General features: G+C 42.2%; 1 protein-coding gene across 2 annotated transcripts; it reads right to left on the reverse strand.

Annotated features, from left to right (window-relative positions):
- Positions 1-3491: 3491 nt before the first annotated feature.
- Positions 3492-16889, reverse strand: LOC110505278 (YTH domain-containing family protein 2). Of its 2 annotated transcripts, XM_021584409.3 has the most exons (6): positions 16660-16889; positions 16412-16436; positions 14984-15060; positions 12721-14349; positions 10217-10285; positions 3492-4747 (listed from the first exon to the last, which is right to left on the reverse strand). In XM_021584409.3, the coding sequence occupies exons 1-6, from the start codon at positions 16684-16686 to the stop codon at positions 4724-4726; spliced, it is 1851 nt and encodes a 616-aa protein (XP_021440084.1). In that variant the 5' UTR covers positions 16687-16889; the 3' UTR covers positions 3492-4723. The 2 variants fall into 2 exon arrangements, with proteins under 2 accessions (XP_021440084.1, XP_021440086.1); XM_021584411.3 differs by lacking the exon at positions 16412-16436 and having other exon boundaries at positions 16660-16858.
- Positions 16890-17354: the final 465 nt, after the last annotated feature.

Here is a 17354-nt window from a genome sequence, read left to right on the forward strand (position 1 = left end):
TTTTTATTAATTTGGGAAAATTTAAAAAAACACAATTCCACTATGACATTATGGGGTGTTTGTGTGTTGGCCAGTGACAAAGCATCTCAATCTAATCCATTTTAAATTCAGGATGTAACACAACAAAATGTGGGAAAAGTCAAAAGGTGTGAATACTTTCTGAAGGCACTGTTTAAATTATATTTGTTTATTTATTTGCTCATACCCGATGCCTTTTATCAAATTTATGGACCAGCAATGTGTAGAAAGTGAGACATGTATATTGTGGCAAAATGGGCATCGGGTACTTGGTGGGAGCAGTAGTTCATGAGTGTAGTTCTAATGAAAAGGTGGTAACTTTAGATGGAGGTTATGTATTTTTCTGTATTTCATTTTCTAAAAACATGTTTTCACTTTGTCATTATGGGGTATTGTGTGTAGTTGTAGAAAGGGAGGGAACAGTAGATGATATTTTTTTTATATTTTGACATGACTTATTATCCCCCTCGAGGCATATTTTGAAGGGTATATGGAGGGGTATTTTGAAAACACAGTATAAGTGAAAGGATACGTGGAAAACTATTTAACTCATATTATAATGAACTATAGGTCATATTTCATAGAAATCTGGAAACACTGGAGAGTTACTTTAAAGGTCAATATTTGAGCAAAAAGCTAAAACAGCTTTAAACTGTGTAACTGATCAATGCACCATCATACCAGGTCATTTAATGCCTTCCTTTTTTTAAATGAAAAGGATATTTGGCTACGGAAGCGCAATTTATTACACATCTCTACAGCTTCCATCCAAAAACTAATGTGAAATAACAACACATACTGGAGGAGTTACTGCAGCGAATCCCAAACTCGGTCCTCGGGACACCAAGGGTGCACGTTTGGGTTTTTGGCCTAACCCTACACAGCTGATTCAAATTATCAAAGCTTGATGAATAGTATTTATTTGAATCAGTGGTGTAGTGCTAGGGCAAAAACCAAAATATGCAACCCTTGGGGTCCCAAGGTCAGAGTTTGGGAAACCCTGAGTTACTGATTAGTTACAGGTGACTAGCTAAGCTAATGAACTAGCTACTTTGGTGTTGGCGCGCATGACCAGAGTGACACATCAATGAACCACCAAACCACACTGCATTTATGTTCGACAATTGAGAAAGAGGACTGTTTTTTGTGCCCAAAAGTCAACCGTTAAAGCTAATTTCCTGCAATTCTACACATTTTGCCAATGCTTATGACATGTTCGTATGCTATCTGGGGGGCCCCAGACCTCCAGGGGATTTTAAGTATTTTTGGGGCGGACGAATCGACCTGTTCTAAATATTGGGGGGGACATGTCCCCACATCCCGTGTCAATTTTGCCAATGATTTGAAGCCCAGGGCGCGTTTGAGTGGTAAGGCTAAAGCAACCGACTATAGACGAAAGTCGAGGAGTAAAGTTGGGGGAGGTGCATCTGCGACAGCCAAAAGTCGTCATTATCCAACAGCAAGGATCAGACCATCATGGCAGTGTTGCCATTGTTTATACAAGTTTTCTTTATAATGTTGAAATAAACATCTCTCTAACCCCCTTAATCAAACCTTCACAAACTGAAATTGTATGTGTAGATGTATGAGTAAAAACGGTCCTCTTTCTCAATTTTCGAACAGAAATGGAGTGTGGTTTGGTGGTTCATCGTTGTGTCATTCTGGTCACCGCAGTAGCTCGTTCAATCACTTTTTTATTTTATTTTTTTAAGTTCATGCAGTCGACATGTAGGCACATCAGACAAATGTTATCCCCATAATGCAACACACTTTTAAAGGCGGTGACCAACAAGTCACCGACCTGACAAAACTGATTTGCTTGAACGTGCTCCCATTCTTAGCCTACACAAAAAAAACAAGAAGTACCACTTTCCTAACATATTATCCTGCCGCGTTCACATGTTGGATAACTCGGGACTGCGGAGTTAAAATTAAACAAAGTTATTTGAGTAGAGCTTCCTATTGGTTGATTCTGGGACCTCCCAAGTGAGAAACTCTGGATTTGACTCTTCCACCCAGGTTAGCAAGTCGGAAATGTTAGTTTCAAACATTACGTAAACACGGCACTACTGCGCTATGATTCCGCGGTAGCGAACCATCCACGTAAACTCATGAGATCAGGCGACTTGCGAGGCTAGTGAATATGCTCTTGTACCCAATTTTCTTTTAACATAAACAATGCACACAAAGGTCGTGGTTACGGACCCCTTCCAATTCAGATCTTATGACAAGTTATTTGACCAATAATTGGGCAAAAGATCTGAATTGGGATGCTAAATAGGCTACATCAGGAAGTGTTAAAGGCTCGAAGCATAATCCGACCCGTGAGCTGAATGGATGGGTCGGTGAGGTATCGCTCCTCTGACAAAGAGGAGTCTTGATTTTCAGATTCATCACCAGTATGTGTTGAGGACACCTACATGATGGGACTCGCATTGAGAATACATTTAGTGACAATAGACAAAATATATATCAAAAATAATTATTGGTATGCAAAACCTATGGAAGGTTTTTGGAGTTACTTTGGAGGTACTTTGGAGTTGTTTTTTCTACAACCGAAAAATGATCTAACGTGTCAAATTCATTCCACAGAGGGCTGGGTATTTGTGGGTTTTCACTCCACCCTTGTCCTTGGTGGATGAATTAAAGGTCCCTAATTAGTAAGGAACTCCCCCCCCACTTGGTTGTCTAGGTCTTAACTGAAGGGAAAAAAAACAAAAAACCCAGACACTCGGCCAGCCGTGGAATGAGTTTGACACCCCCGATCTAACACACAGGTCGGAGAGCACTTGGTCTTTAACCTTTTTGAACTGACATATGGGTCTTTAACACTGTCAGAATACTTTTTGCATCATTTGAGTATGGTAATCATTGATCTAACAGGTTTTGATAAGCAAGACCTCAAGCAGGCCAATGTTTTACAGGTTAAATCTGACAGATCAGTGATAACGTCAAGGTAAGACTGATTCATTGTCAGTGTTTGAAGTACTATAATTATGGCTAAATGAGATCTAATTTCAAGGGCAATAATGTGAGTGATGAGTTAAATGTAGCATACTGATGATCCTAAAAGTCCTACCGAGTGACCCTGCGCTTAAGGGAATTCAAGATACGGAAAGCATGTTTCTCATGTCTGTGCTAATGCCATACACCGGTTGTTTTGCTAACATATTCAACAAGACGGCATCATAAAATAGGCCAATTACAAAATCCAAATCGCCCTTGACTGAAATACCCAAAATGTAGGCTGAGATTCACACCAATGCCTCCAGTTACATACTTGACACTGACCTGAGTTGTAGTAGTTACAGATGCATAGTTGAGCACAATGACAAGATCACAAGTATGACAACAGCAGCACATAGAAAACACCTACAGATACCACTCAAGATTCTACTGGCCTAATGCATGAATGCTGTCCTTACCGAAACCCCCATAGCTTAGCTTCAAGAAGAGAAAATAGCAAGCTGGACTTTTGTGGAGCATCTTTATTATGCCACAGATAAAAGCCAGTAGTTTTTGAGAGGACCTTGTTTTTTTGTTCCACCAACATTGACATTCTGCAAGGGTAGTGGTGGTGTTATGGTTAAGCAGCCAGCAGGGGAGGGGAAAGAGAAGGGGGGACATTGTGGATGGGATAAAGGTGGTTAGTGGTGCAAGAGGGGTGTTTGGGGTAGAATTAAGTGCGAGGGTATAGGGCTTAATTACCAAGTAATAAAACATTCATTTTCCCTTAAATACAGAAAAAGGAAGCACACAGCATGACAAGAAGTGCTTACAGTCAAACGAGGGGAACGCACATGTTCTTGCTGAGTATACCACATTTATTACTTTGAAGTGATTAATAGAAAGAGTCGGGGCGAGGCCAGTGTCAGCGCGGTCTTTAAGAAAATGAAAGGGGAGGAAGAAACAAAAATGGCAAGAGAAAAGCAACATTACTGAACAGGTCCAGAAAGAGGACTGGAAACAGGGCCCGTATTGTACAATTGTACACTATAAAATAATTATACAATGACCAAGGTTCTAAACGTAATAATGTTTTTACTTTCAATTCCCCCAAACCTTACCCCCCCCCATAAAACAGGGTAATCTCAAACATCCATTTCAGTTCTCCTTTATGACAGAAGCATTGGAAACAAACTCCTTGCAGGGTGAGATGACAGTACCCACAACGACAAATATCCACTGAAGAGACCCCGTCTGCGTCCTGATTGGATCCATTAATCTTCCACAGGATGGAGGGGTTTACAAAGAAATTAAACAAATGGCCCGCCTTGACTTTTGGGCACTAATAGTAGCCGACACTAAACATTTCCACTAGAATTTTGCGTAAGAAGAATTAGACTTGCTCTCGGACTGTAAGAACAAACGATCATTGTTAAAAAAAAAAAAAAGTGTTTTATTTTTAAAAAGCATACCAGAAAAAAAAGCATATGTAGTGGAATGGGTTGGGTGGGGCAAAAGAGATTCACCTAAGGATGCTATGCATTATGTTGTAGTCCTATGAATAATCATTTCTTTTTCTTTTACTACAAGTTCGAAGTAAGTCTTTTAAAGTAAAAAGAAATCAAGAAAGTCTTCATTTAGTCGATTTTTTTTGTCCTTGGTTAATTTCCCCCTCCATTTTGCATTTCTTGAAAGATCTGAATGTGAGATGGGGTGGAAAGTGGGAGCTATTGCAGTCTTTTGCCCAAAGCAGTAACTGTTACTTAACACGTCCTTGGCGCTCCTGTGGGACACAAAGAGAAAACAAGAAGAGTTCAGTTTGGGGACTCGCATCAAAACATACACTTCAGAGATTTAGGACTTTTCAGAATGTTGTAGATCCAATTTTAATGTAACCTGTGGGCATAATTATTATACTCCAATGGATTTAAGAGGGGGGAGTTTGTCAATCTTTAAGTTTAAAAGCAAGTCACATGTCTGTTGGTGCTAAGCATCTCCCTACCACCAGGTCCCACCAAGCAGTTCTACACAAATAGGATGTGTATTGCCTACAACATTCAGTTCTGATCACCTTTTCAGACATTTGCAATAATCATCCACGGCAAGACAAGGACCATTTGTCCTCATTCAGTAAAGAGCACATTGAGCACAAAAAAAGTACATCTGCATTTTGATCACTTGAGAGAAAGGGAATTTGACTTGATGAAATATCCTGATTTCAAAACAAAAAGGTGGCTGTCTAACAGGGCAGCAGGAAAACAGGTTTTTAGATGCTAGACTGGAAGTGTAGTTTTTGCCAGCATGAGCAGGCGTTATCCACACATAGAATTCTTGAAAATAAAACACGGAATTGTCATTGGAATGAGTCTCACACTACAAAAAGTTACATCTAAAGTAGCAGGACTGTTAGGCTGGGTTTACTCTCCACTTGGTCCCCAGAGCGACATGTCCGTAAAGTTACTAATTCTGGCATGCACCAAAATCTCTGCAGTGTATAGTGAAATGTTTCTTTAAATATATAAAACTTATTTTTATTCAGGGGAGCCCAATTGAGACCATGGGGCACCATTGGGAATGAGACCAAGTAAACATTTCCACAAACAGGGTGAAAAACACTACAAATAAAATACAAATGAAACAAAGCACAACATTAACAAATCCACTACAATCAAGAATTAATTCATTGAGGATTTGAGTTAACACCAGAGTCCTAAAAACTGCCCTAGCAACACCAGGGAATCAAGATGCAAGGAATTTGGTAGGTTATTCCGACAGTGGACGGCACTAAAATTAAAGGAGGATTTCTCTAAATTGGACACAGAGGGACCTCAGAGTTAACCAAAGCGGGTTTGGCAGCTCATTTTTATTCGTTAGCAAAGAAATTAGGTACACCGAACAAAAATATTAAAACACAACATGTAAAAGTGTTGGTCCCATGTTTCATGAGCTGAAAACTTTCAATATGCATCAAACCCTTATTGCTGAAATGTTCTGCACAAATTTGTTTACGTCATTGTTAGTGAGCAATTCTTTGCCAAGATAATCAATCCAATTGACAGGTGTGGCATATCAGGAAGCTGATTACCCTCAACAGGATTGGAGTCCCCCCCCTCCCACCCGCGGCATGGTTGAGCTAACATATGCTAATCACATTAGCCCGAGGTGGTAAGTAACGAACATTTCCCAGGACATAGACATGTGTATGAGGAGATATATTGTATAAGGAGAGTGCACAGTTATGAACTTGAACATTTATTAATAAACCAATTAGGCGCATTTGGGCAGTCTTGATACAACATTTGGAATCAGTCTACAACTGCACATACACTGCTCCCATCTAGTGGCCAAAATCTAAATAGCACCTAACCTGGAATAGCACATTATGGCCCCTCTTGCATTTCAAAAGACGGAACCAAAACAAATGTTTGCTACATTAATTTCACATTTCCACAAAGTTGTGTTTCCTTTCAAATGGAATCAAGAATATGCAAATCCTTGTTCAGGCAGTTAGATTTGGATATGTAATTTTAGGTGAAAATTGGAAGAAAAAAAGGGCCTGATTCTTAAACCATATGATCATTACACCGGTGCACCTTGTGCTGGGGACAATAAAAGGCTACTCCAAAATGTGCAGTTGTGTCATAATGCTACAGAGGTCTCAATTAGAGTGAGTGTGCGATTGGCATGCTGACTGTAGGAATGACTACCAGAGCCATTAACTTCTTTGGGATAGGGGGCAGCATTTTCACTTTTGGATGAATAGCGTGCCCAGTGAACTGCCTCCTACTCAGTCCCAGCTGCTAATATACGCATATTATTATTAGTATTGGATATAAAACACTGAAGTTTCTAAAACTGTTTGAATGATGTCTGAGTATAACAGAACTCATATGGCAGGCAAAAACCTGAGAAAAAATCCAAACAGGAAGTGGAAAATCTGGTTTGTAGTTCAGCCCCTATCGAATTCAGTGGGATATGGGTTATTTTGCACTTCTTACGGCTTCTACTAGATGTCAACCGTCTTTAGAACGTTGTTTCAGGCTGCTCATGTGAACGGGGGCCGGATGAGAGCTGTTTGACTAAGGGGTCTAACAGCAGCCTTGTTCTCAGTTACGCATTTCACATGAGGTACCTCTCGTTCCATTGCTTTTCTACAGACAATGGAATTCTCTGGTTGGAACATTATTGAACATTTATGATAAAAACATCCTAAAGATTGATTGACAAGTTTCTACGACCTGTAATATAACTTTTTGAACTTTGTCCGACTGGACCAGAACACGCTTTTGGATTTGTTTACCAAACGCCCAAACAAAAGAAGCTATTTGGACATAAATTATGGACATTATCGAACAAAACAAGCATTTATTGTGGAACTGCGATCCCTGGGAGTGCATTCTGATGAAGATCAAAGGTAAGTGAATATTTATAATGCTATTTATGACTGATGTTGACTACCAAACATGGCAGATATTTCTCTGGCTGGTTTGGGTTCTGAGCGTTGTTCTCAGATTATGCTTTTTCTGTAAAGTAAAAAAAAAAAAAAATCTGACACAGCGGTTGCATTAAGGAGAAGTGCATCTAAAAGTTCCATGCATAACACTTGAATTTTCATCAACATTTATAAATGAGTATTTCTGTGAATTCATGTGGCTCTCTGCAATATCACTGCATGCTTTGGAACTACTGAACATAACACACCAATGTAAAATAAGATTTTGGGATACAAATATGAACTTTACCGAACAAAACATACATGTATCGCTAGCGGAACCCCAGTCCTAGACAGGTTAACAGAGAATTGAATGATCTAAAACAGGGATGAACATGTCACAGTTCATCCATGGCCTGCATACTCAGACATGTCACCCATTGAGCATGTCTGGGATACTCTGGATCGATGTGTACGACAGCATAATCCAGTTCCCGCCAATATCCTGCAAATTCATGGGGGACAACATTTCACAATTAAGAGCCTGATCAACTCTATGCGAAGGAGATGTCGCACTGCATGAGACAAATGGTGGTCACAGCAGACACCAAGGTATCTGGGAATACAGATGACTGTATTCCCAGTCATGCGAAATCCATAGATTAGGGACAAATGAATTTATTTCAACCGACTGATTTCCTTTATGAACTGTAACTCCGTAAAATCATTGAAATTATTGCAGGTTACATTTATATTCAGTATGTTCATGTACACAGCCCTGATTGGCAGAAAGGATTGTCTAGACTCCAGAGCAGAGCCGCGGGCCATCTTTCTTGCGCGGATGGTAGGGTGCCGAAACAATTCCATTATTTGTAGGCTGCAAATGGACAGCAAGAAGCCCAAACCGATATAATATGTGACTAAAATATACAAATGACAAACCTCGCTTAAATTAGTATACGATCACGTGTTTTATGCGTGGGCATACTTTTTTCCAAAATTTCAATTGGAGCTGATTTCCCAGTGTTCTTAGTCATGTCAAAATATATATATTTTGTGCTCAGAAAATGTATCCATTTCAAGTCACGATACTTTCCGAAGGCACAGTACGTGTTCAGACCGCTCAACTTAAAAATGTTACGTTAGACACATTTTTATAATGTATTACAGTCTCCCCCCACCTCAAATCAACACACAATAACAGGTTTAGAAATATTTGATCATTTATAAAAACAAATTAACAGAAATATCACATTTACATAAGTATTCAGACCCTTTACTCAGTACTTGAAAAACCTTTGGCAGCATTGAGTATTCTTGGGTATGACGCTACAAATATGCCACACCTGTATTTGTAGAGTTTCTCCCATTTTCCTCTGCAGATCCTCTCAAGCTCTATCAGGTTGGATGGGGAGCGTTGCTGGACAGCCATTTTCAGGTTTCTCCACAGATGTTCAAGTCCGGGCCACTCAAAGACTTGTCCCGAAGCCACTCCTGCGTCGTCTTTTTGGAAGGTGAACCTTTGCCCCCCCAGTCTGAGGTCCTGCGCGCTCTGGAGCAGGTTTTCAAATAGCTCTGTACATTGCTCCGTTCATCTTTTCCTCAATCTTGACTAGTCTCTCAGTCCTTGCAACTGAAAAAAATCCCCACAGCATAATACTGCCACCACCACGATTCACCATTGGGGTGGTGCCAGGTTTCCTCCAGACGTGACACTTGGCATTCAGGCCAAGGAGTTCAATCTTGGCTTCATCAGACCAGAGAATCTTGTTTCTCATGGTCTGAGAGTCCTTTAGTTGCCTTTTGGAAAACTCCAAGCGGGCTGTCATGTGCATTTTACTGAGGAGTGGCTTCCGTCTGGCCACTCTACCATATAAAGGCTTGATTGGTGGAGTGCTGCAGAGATGGTGGTCCTTCTGGAAGTTTCTCAAATCTCCTCAGAGGAGCTCTGTCAGAGTGACCATCGGGTTCTTGGTCACCTCCCTGACCAAAGCAGTTCACCCCCGATTACTCAGTTTGGCCATGCGGCCAGCTCTAGTAAGTGTCTTTGTGGATCCAATCTTCTTCCATTTAAGAATGATGGAGGCCACTGTGTTCTTGGGGACCTTCAATGCTGCAGAAATGTTTTGGTACCCTTCCACCGATCTGCGCCTCGACACAATCCTGTCTCGGAGCTCTACAGACAATTCCTTCGACCTCATGGCTTAGTTTTTGCTCTGACTGGCACTGTCAACAAGGTATTGAAGTTGTTTTTATTTGTAATAAATTGGCTAAAAAACAGTTTTTGCCTGGACATTATGGGGTATTGTGTAGATTGCTAAAACATTTTTTTTAATCCATTTTAAAATAAGGTTATAAAATAAAATGTGGGAGAAGTCAAGGGGTCTGAATACTTTCCGAAGGCACTGTACGCAAATAAATGACTGGTCATTGGTCAGAATAATCCGATTGAAGTAATGTTGTGGGCCAAAATCACCATCCCAACTGAACAAGCTGAAATTGGAGACGCTCTTTTGAAAAAGCTTAAACTGAAAAGACATTATGATAATTATGACAATTTCAGAGTGTTATTTTGACCTCTGGAAATATCAGCAATAAGTCACTCTTATCCAGAGCAACTTACAGGAGCAATTAGAGTTAAGTGCCTTGCTCAAAGACACAGACATCACCTAGTCAGCTCAGGGATTCAAGCCAGCAACCTTTCGGTTACTAGCCCAATGCTCTTAACCACTAGGCTACCTGGCCTAATGAAGTGTAAATCCATACAAAAAGGTTGGTCCAAGAGAACGAGGGGAAGGTGGGAGCGCTAGGGCATGTTACCTGAAGTCTGTAATGACTCCTGCTGGGGTTTGGGTTGCTGGGGTACGGCTCGCTTCCCTGGACTTCCACCTGGTAACACAAAACATCAGGCTTTAGTTTGGAACAAAACAGAAAGGATGTGAGGCCTCAATCGACCTCAGGCATACATGCATCACCTTAAGGAACTTAAACATTTTTACTTGGTGGTATCAAAGTGGATAGATGAAAAATGAGTCAACCGTGATCGCTCTCTAAAACAATCTTTTGTTTCATTGTTACGTTATACAGCAAGGATCATTCATCATTTGAGTTGTCAGCATATCACCTTCCTAGCGCACATGACTCTCAGCTCTACTCTGAAGCCTGAACCTAAGTGCATGTTGATATTCCATCAATACCAGTCAGTAATCCATGGTTATCACCAATCTGGATCAATATGTAAACCACAAAACTATGATTAACACGCATCTCATGTTTTTCTATGCTATAGTTAATTAATTGATAAAATACCAGTTACAGATTGATCTTTGACAACTAGTAAATATAGTATTTTCCAAATATTTACAGGGGAGTTTCCCTGAGAAATACCCCCAGGTGCAGAGCAGTAACCTTGCCGCAGTAAATAACGCACTGTTTTGCACACATATCCTCAGTCATGCAACGTGAAGTTACTGATGGGAAAGGACACCTCAACAACTCAAGTTCAAAAATAAAATGTTATTAGAGAGCACCATGTAAGGAAGCATGATTTGTGTTTCAGCAAAATAAGCTTGAAGGAAACATACAAGGTAGAATGTAAATTAGCAACATATTGTTGCCACAGCAGACAGGACTGTCTAATATAACTAGGCCTTTGTTTTGATGTAAAGAAAGCCGCATCCGCATCTCAGACCTGACAAACAAGCACTGTAGTCACTATAAAAACAGGGTCAGTAATACAGAACTACAGAGAGTGTACCCCTTTTTGACAATCTATTATGATATACACAGCTTGGCAATGAATCAGAAACTGTACAAGCCTATAGGGCCGTCAAACTAAAATCTGTACCTCAAAGCCAGTTCCACTGTCACCCCCCCCCCCCCATTCCTCCCTTCTAACCAGGGACTGATTTAGATATGGGACACCAGGTTGGTGCAATAAATTACTAGGTAAAAAAAAACTGTAGTAACCCAGACCTTGTAGGATAAGATTTAAATATGCAATCATCCTACTTACACAGCTTTTGATAACATGGCCTTCAATAGAGCATCTTCAAAACAAGTTGTTGCACTGCTGTGAGTGGAAGTCATCAACATTAGTAGATTGAGCAAGCATTTGTTCCCAACATCAAAGGATTAACATTATTTTTATTTTATTGAACCTTTATTTAACTAGGCAAGTCAGTTAAGAACAAAATCTTATTTACAATATACGGCCAACCCCGGACCAATTGTGCCACGGCGTATGGGACTACCAATCATGGCCGGATACGATACAGCCTGGATTCGAACCAGGGACTGTAGTGGCGCCTCTTGCACTGAGATGCAGTTCCATAGACCACTGCCGCACTTGGGAGCCCATGGCCATTTAGACTGAAGGGCCAATGTAAACATGCATTTCATATGTGAATAGAAGCCTTTGTAAAAGACGGAGCATAATAATATTCTAATTATTTTGGGAGTCTCTAGAGAAGGTCAACAAAATGCATTTTGGTGGGCACAAGGTAGACTGCTGGCATTTAGGTTTAATAATTTTGGTTTAATTGATTCTTGCAAAAACCTTTCTGCTCCCCCTTTTTAAATTGTATATATGGACATAGTGGCCTTACTGGGCTAGAGCACTGGTTTGGTGAGCCAAGCATCTGAAGCATTTCCTAAATAACTTCAGAAACCCCATCTCAGAGGGCATAATTTTCAACTGTAAATGCCTATGCAAAAGTAATAAATACCTAATAACATTTCCAACACAACAAAAATGTGACATTGCTCATTGATTAAATATACCGAATTGGAAATATACATTCAATACCAACTACTGATCAACACTAGTCAGCATTTATTGAATATGAATGAATATATATATATATATATATATATATATATATATATATATATATATATATATATATATATATATATATATATATATATATATATATATATATATATATATATATATATATATATATATATATATATAGAATATATATATGTGTTATGTTGATGTAGATCATCAATCATTATGTATGTGTTAATCTTACAATGTGCCATTCCAACAGAAAATGTAGAAATGCCATGAACAAAATACTAATATATATATATATATAGTATTTTGTTCATGGCATTTCTACATTTTCTGTTGGAATGGCACATTGTAAGATTAACACATACATAATGATTGATGATCTACATCAACATAACACCCAACAGAATTTTAGCTCTCCAGATGCTCTCAGAACCTTCACACACACACAGCTTCCCATGCCCCCACCTCCCCAACCCCAGGCCTATTAATTTCCCCAGGTGGGTGGAGGGTAGGCCGTTACCTTTTTCACACACTCCTCCTCCTCCTGGCGCTTCTCGTAGTGGGAGAAGTCGTCGAAGATGGAGGTGGTGTGCTTGTAGCCAGCGATGATCTTCAGCACCTGCCGTGCCTTGTCCAGGGGCACCTCCTGCGTGTCCCGCGAGTTGGTCACTGGCTTGTTCTCATTGTTCTCCAGGCGGATGTGCCGTAGCTGGCTGTTGGGAACGTCCTTAACAAAGATCCAGCGCACATCAAAGCGCCCCTTCCACTTGTCCTGCGACCACACACCGGCGCAGGTGTTGTAGTCCACGGGCGAGCGCATCTCCGCCACGCCGCAGAAGTGGCCACTGCCATTGACGCTGAAGAGCAGGTACAGGGGGCCCTTAGCACCCAGCGAGCGATAGGCGGCGTCCAGCCGCTTATTGCCGTGCTCTGTGCTACACCAGATGTTGTACTTGATGGAGCGGTGGATGTCGTCTTCAGAGTAGCTCTTGATGATGAACACACGTCCCTGCTTGGGGTTCCAGTCAAAGTCCTTGGGGTTGTAGTTGTTGACCAGGCGCAGTTTCTCCAGCACCGGGTGGGGCTCCGAAGGTACCTGCACCCCGCCCACACCAGAGTTCGGGGGAGACTGTCCCACCCCGCCATCCCCAAAGCCATTAGCGCGGTTCCGTGGAGGGACCCAGCGGGTGGGCTGAGTGGTGGGCGGGGGGCCCTGGGAGAGCTGCAGCTGCCCCCCCATGCCCTGCTGCCCGTTCGGGGGGAACTGGTGCTGCCCAAGCTGGGCCAAAGGGGCCACCAACTGCCCGTTGCTGAGCTGTAGTTGTGGGGTCCCTCCGGCCATGGTGCCGGGCTGAGGGGAGGCCTGGTTGGGCGGCTGCCCATTGCTGGGGATAGGCGCATGCTGTGGGGTGGACGCTTTAGGCATGTTCCCCTTGTTGTCCCAAGTGCCGATGTCCATGTTGTGTTTGATGGGCGGAGGGGGAAGGTTGGTACCCGCTATGCCCCCTTTGGTTTTCAGCTTGGGCTGAGGCTTGGCAGGCTTGCCAGCAATGTCTGCCCAGGATGCGGGTTTGGCAGGGGCAATGGGGGGCAGTGGCATGCTGGGAGCTCCACCAGACACCTGGCTGTGGCCCAGGGGTCCCCCGGGGAGGCCGGAGCCCACGACCTTGGGCACCCCCATGTCCCCAGCACCCCCTCCAATCTTAAGCCCCGCCAAGCTGTCCAAGCTGTTCATGCCGGGGGCTTTGTTGAGGGGCTCGTTCTGGGTGAAGGGGGACTGTCCGTCGATCATGGCACCCCCTAGCGAGCTGGGCGCGTAGGCGTAGCTGCTGCTGTAGCCAGAGCTCTGCGTGGACTGTCCCTGAGAGCTGTTGTTGCCCCAGGCCGAGAAATCGATGCCACTGGGGAAGAAGTTAAAGCCGTGCTGGCCCAGGAAGGGATTGCTGCCCAGCGGGCCGGGTTGGCTAAACATGGCGTCGGGCAGGAAGTGGTGCTCCCCGTTGCTCAGCTGTCCATACGAGGCCAGGTAAGGCATGGGGGGGTCGCCGCCGGTGGACCATGCTGCCTCGTTCAGGGAGTACGAGAATCCTATGGAAGGGCTGTAGTAACTTGGCATGTAGGAGTCTGACATGGCCGTATACGCATTGCTCTGGGAAGAGAAGAACACTAGTTAGACTGCTGACTGTATTTCAATCATTACATCCTTTTCTGAATCTCTATCAGCCTCTGTCACCTCCTAGACTAGGACAACTGGCCATTTTCACACCAGTGAACTGCTTTATGAAGAGAAACAGTGGCATTGCTACACAACAAAAGGATGCAGCATTCCTTTGACTGGAGGAATACAGGCTCCATTATTTCCATTGTGGCCCACTTTTCTGGGAAGTGCCCACTCTACTGAGGGGCACCCAATGATGGATGCCAACCGAGGCAGTTACGACAAGATGAACGGCAGTTTAATTATGAATTGGAATTCTAGGAAAGCAAATGGACTACGTAGTAAACCGGGAGAGAAGAGTGCACTAAATGCCCTGGATTGGACACATGATGAATTGCAACAGTATAAAAGTAATTTACTGTAAAGCTATACAGCAAAATATCCCTGTTTTGCATGTTTACCATCGTAATCTATGAGACAGCTTGTTGATCATCCTGAAAATTTCTATTAAAACGGAGGCGGGTTTAAAATGTTACTTGAACAAACGCTATGAATAAGGCAGCCTAAGCAGGCAAACGTTAGGAGCAGAGTGTGGCCTAGTAAAGCTGATAGAAGTGGTACTCACCTGTCTGGCCTGGGTGTTCAGGTAAGGCTCAAACTCATCATTCAAAGTATCCTTTTGGGTCACAGCTCCGTTTTGCACTGGAAAAGAGTAGGCAGCAATGTAAAACATCTGGATATATCTGTTTGCACGAGGTGGAAATAGTTACAACTAGTCATAGGCCTACATTTGTGGCTGGTGGTGAGTAGGACGACAATAAGAATCAGGAAGTCCTTACATTTAATAATACATCTGTAGTATGGCACAACTTGAGTTCACTGTCACAAATTGCACAATAAGCTGTTTTAATGCACTAAAATGGGTAGCATTGGATTGGTTGAGTTGGACAACCGTTGTCTTTCATGCTGGCTAGACCTATAACTACTGTCCCACCTTTAAAACAAGCAACTGTAGGCCATAGGCATCGGGTTGTATCATGTGCTGCGGTATATGTTAGATATCAAATCTACCAAAAAATAACTTAACTGCAGAACTATTGCTACATGCGAAACGGCCTGTTTATTACAGTGAATCAGTCGCATAAGTATCTTGACAGCCACCAATGGGAATGGAAATAGGCGTTGAGGTGCTGCTGTACTATATTTATATTGTTTCTAGCTGCAATTTTGGACGAACAAACTCAATCGATTGGTATTTAACACCAGTGCTCGGGGGTCATGACATAACTTTAACTTGTGTCCGACGCGTGTCAGTTCGTCCTGACATGAGCAGAATCTGAAAAAGAATAGCCAAACTGGAAAACAGGCCTGGCTAGTAAACAAAATTGCCTCACAATATTGAACTAAAACGTTTAAGCTTAAATGGTTATGGTGGAAATAGCCAAGCTACTGGCACAGTGAGAACAGCATGCTCGAAGACGTGTCATTGGCAGGCAATTCATGCTTATGTTCGCAAAGAATCCTTTAAATCGCGTGGTTAGCCAGCTAGCGTTAAGGAAGTACATGGAACAACCGGTTTAGTTTGCGTAAAAAGGTTCCAATTAAGGTAGTCGCTAGCATTTAACCAAAACTCAAGTTAGCCACTAACTAGCTGTCGGACTTGAGAAATGTAGAGCGAGCTAGTTTGCAAATGTAGCGTAATCCCAGTCAGGTAGCACAATCTAACTACCAAGCTAGCCAGGCTAACTAGCGAACGTTAAAGCTGGCGCTAACGGATTTCCTCAAAATACAAAATTGTGTATTCGCACAACTGACAGTAAATGTAATTAAACTAAAGGATTAGCTAAGTAGGTACTACCAACGTATCGGAAATGTGTTCACATGTCCAATCAACAATAGAAGCGAAATTGGTACTTTGGTAATACTGGCCTGCTATCTGGCTAGCTAGCGAGCCATCATCACATTTGCCCACGCAGAAGAGGGTTTCCGTACACACCGCACGAAAAAGGTCCGCATACAGAGCCAGCAAACTAGTCATGTTACGATGACTTACCTTTGTTTCCTTGGCCTTTCGGTCTCTGGATTGGGTCCAGGTGATTCATGAAGGTTTGATTTATGAGAAGAGAGGAAGGGAAAAATAAATGAAGAAATGTATATTCACCAGTCAGTCCTTTAGCAGGTGGTCAGGCCTACTTGCACTACAGAGAGTCACTGCCTCTGGAACAAGCTAACGTTATCCTAACTAGCTACGTCTCGATGGAAATTTGGTCTCGTAAATATTCAGAAAGTGACTCTCTTTACCTGTTCAAGAAGGCTGCTGGCTGACATGTCTTTCTCCCTGGAGCCTTTTGTATTTTAATTCGTTTTTAATTTAAGTGGGAGGGTATATGAATTGTCTATTTGAGAGTTAGCCAAGTGCCCCTGTCTCTCTACAGAGCTTAGAATCTACACAATGGCGGGCTGCAGCTCTCTCAGCGCTGAGCGACATCTCAACATGGCTGAGAGGCCGGGTTTTTCGATAGCGTTTATTTATGACGGAAATGCGCCCCTTAACGGCATGGAGGAACTATATTATGCAGGTAGGCTTTTAAATAGGCAATTGGAAATATTGTTATAATTTTTTTGAGAATGACACAAACATACATTTTCACAAAGTTTGCTGCTTCAGTGTCTTTTGATATTTTTGTCAGATGCTACTATGGAATACTGAAGTACAATTACAAGCATTTCATAAGTGTTAAAGGCTTTTATTGACAAATACATGAAGTTGATGCAGAGTCAATATTTGCAGTGTTGACCCTTCTTTTTCAAGACCTCTGCAATCCGCCCTGGCATGCTATCAATTAACTTCTGGCAGCCCATTCTTGCATAATCAATGCTTGGAGTTTGTCAGAATTTGTGGGGTTTTGTTTGTCCACCCGCCTCTTGAGGATTGACCACAAGTTCTCAATGGGATTAAGGTCTGGGGAGTTTCCTGGCCATGGAACCAAAATATC

The sequence above is a fragment of the Oncorhynchus mykiss genome, chromosome 25 (genome assembly GCF_057628025.1).
Source record: "Oncorhynchus mykiss isolate SJ-2025 chromosome 25, ASM5762802v1, whole genome shotgun sequence".
In the NCBI taxonomy this organism is placed as follows: Eukaryota; Metazoa; Chordata; class Actinopteri; order Salmoniformes; family Salmonidae; genus Oncorhynchus; species Oncorhynchus mykiss.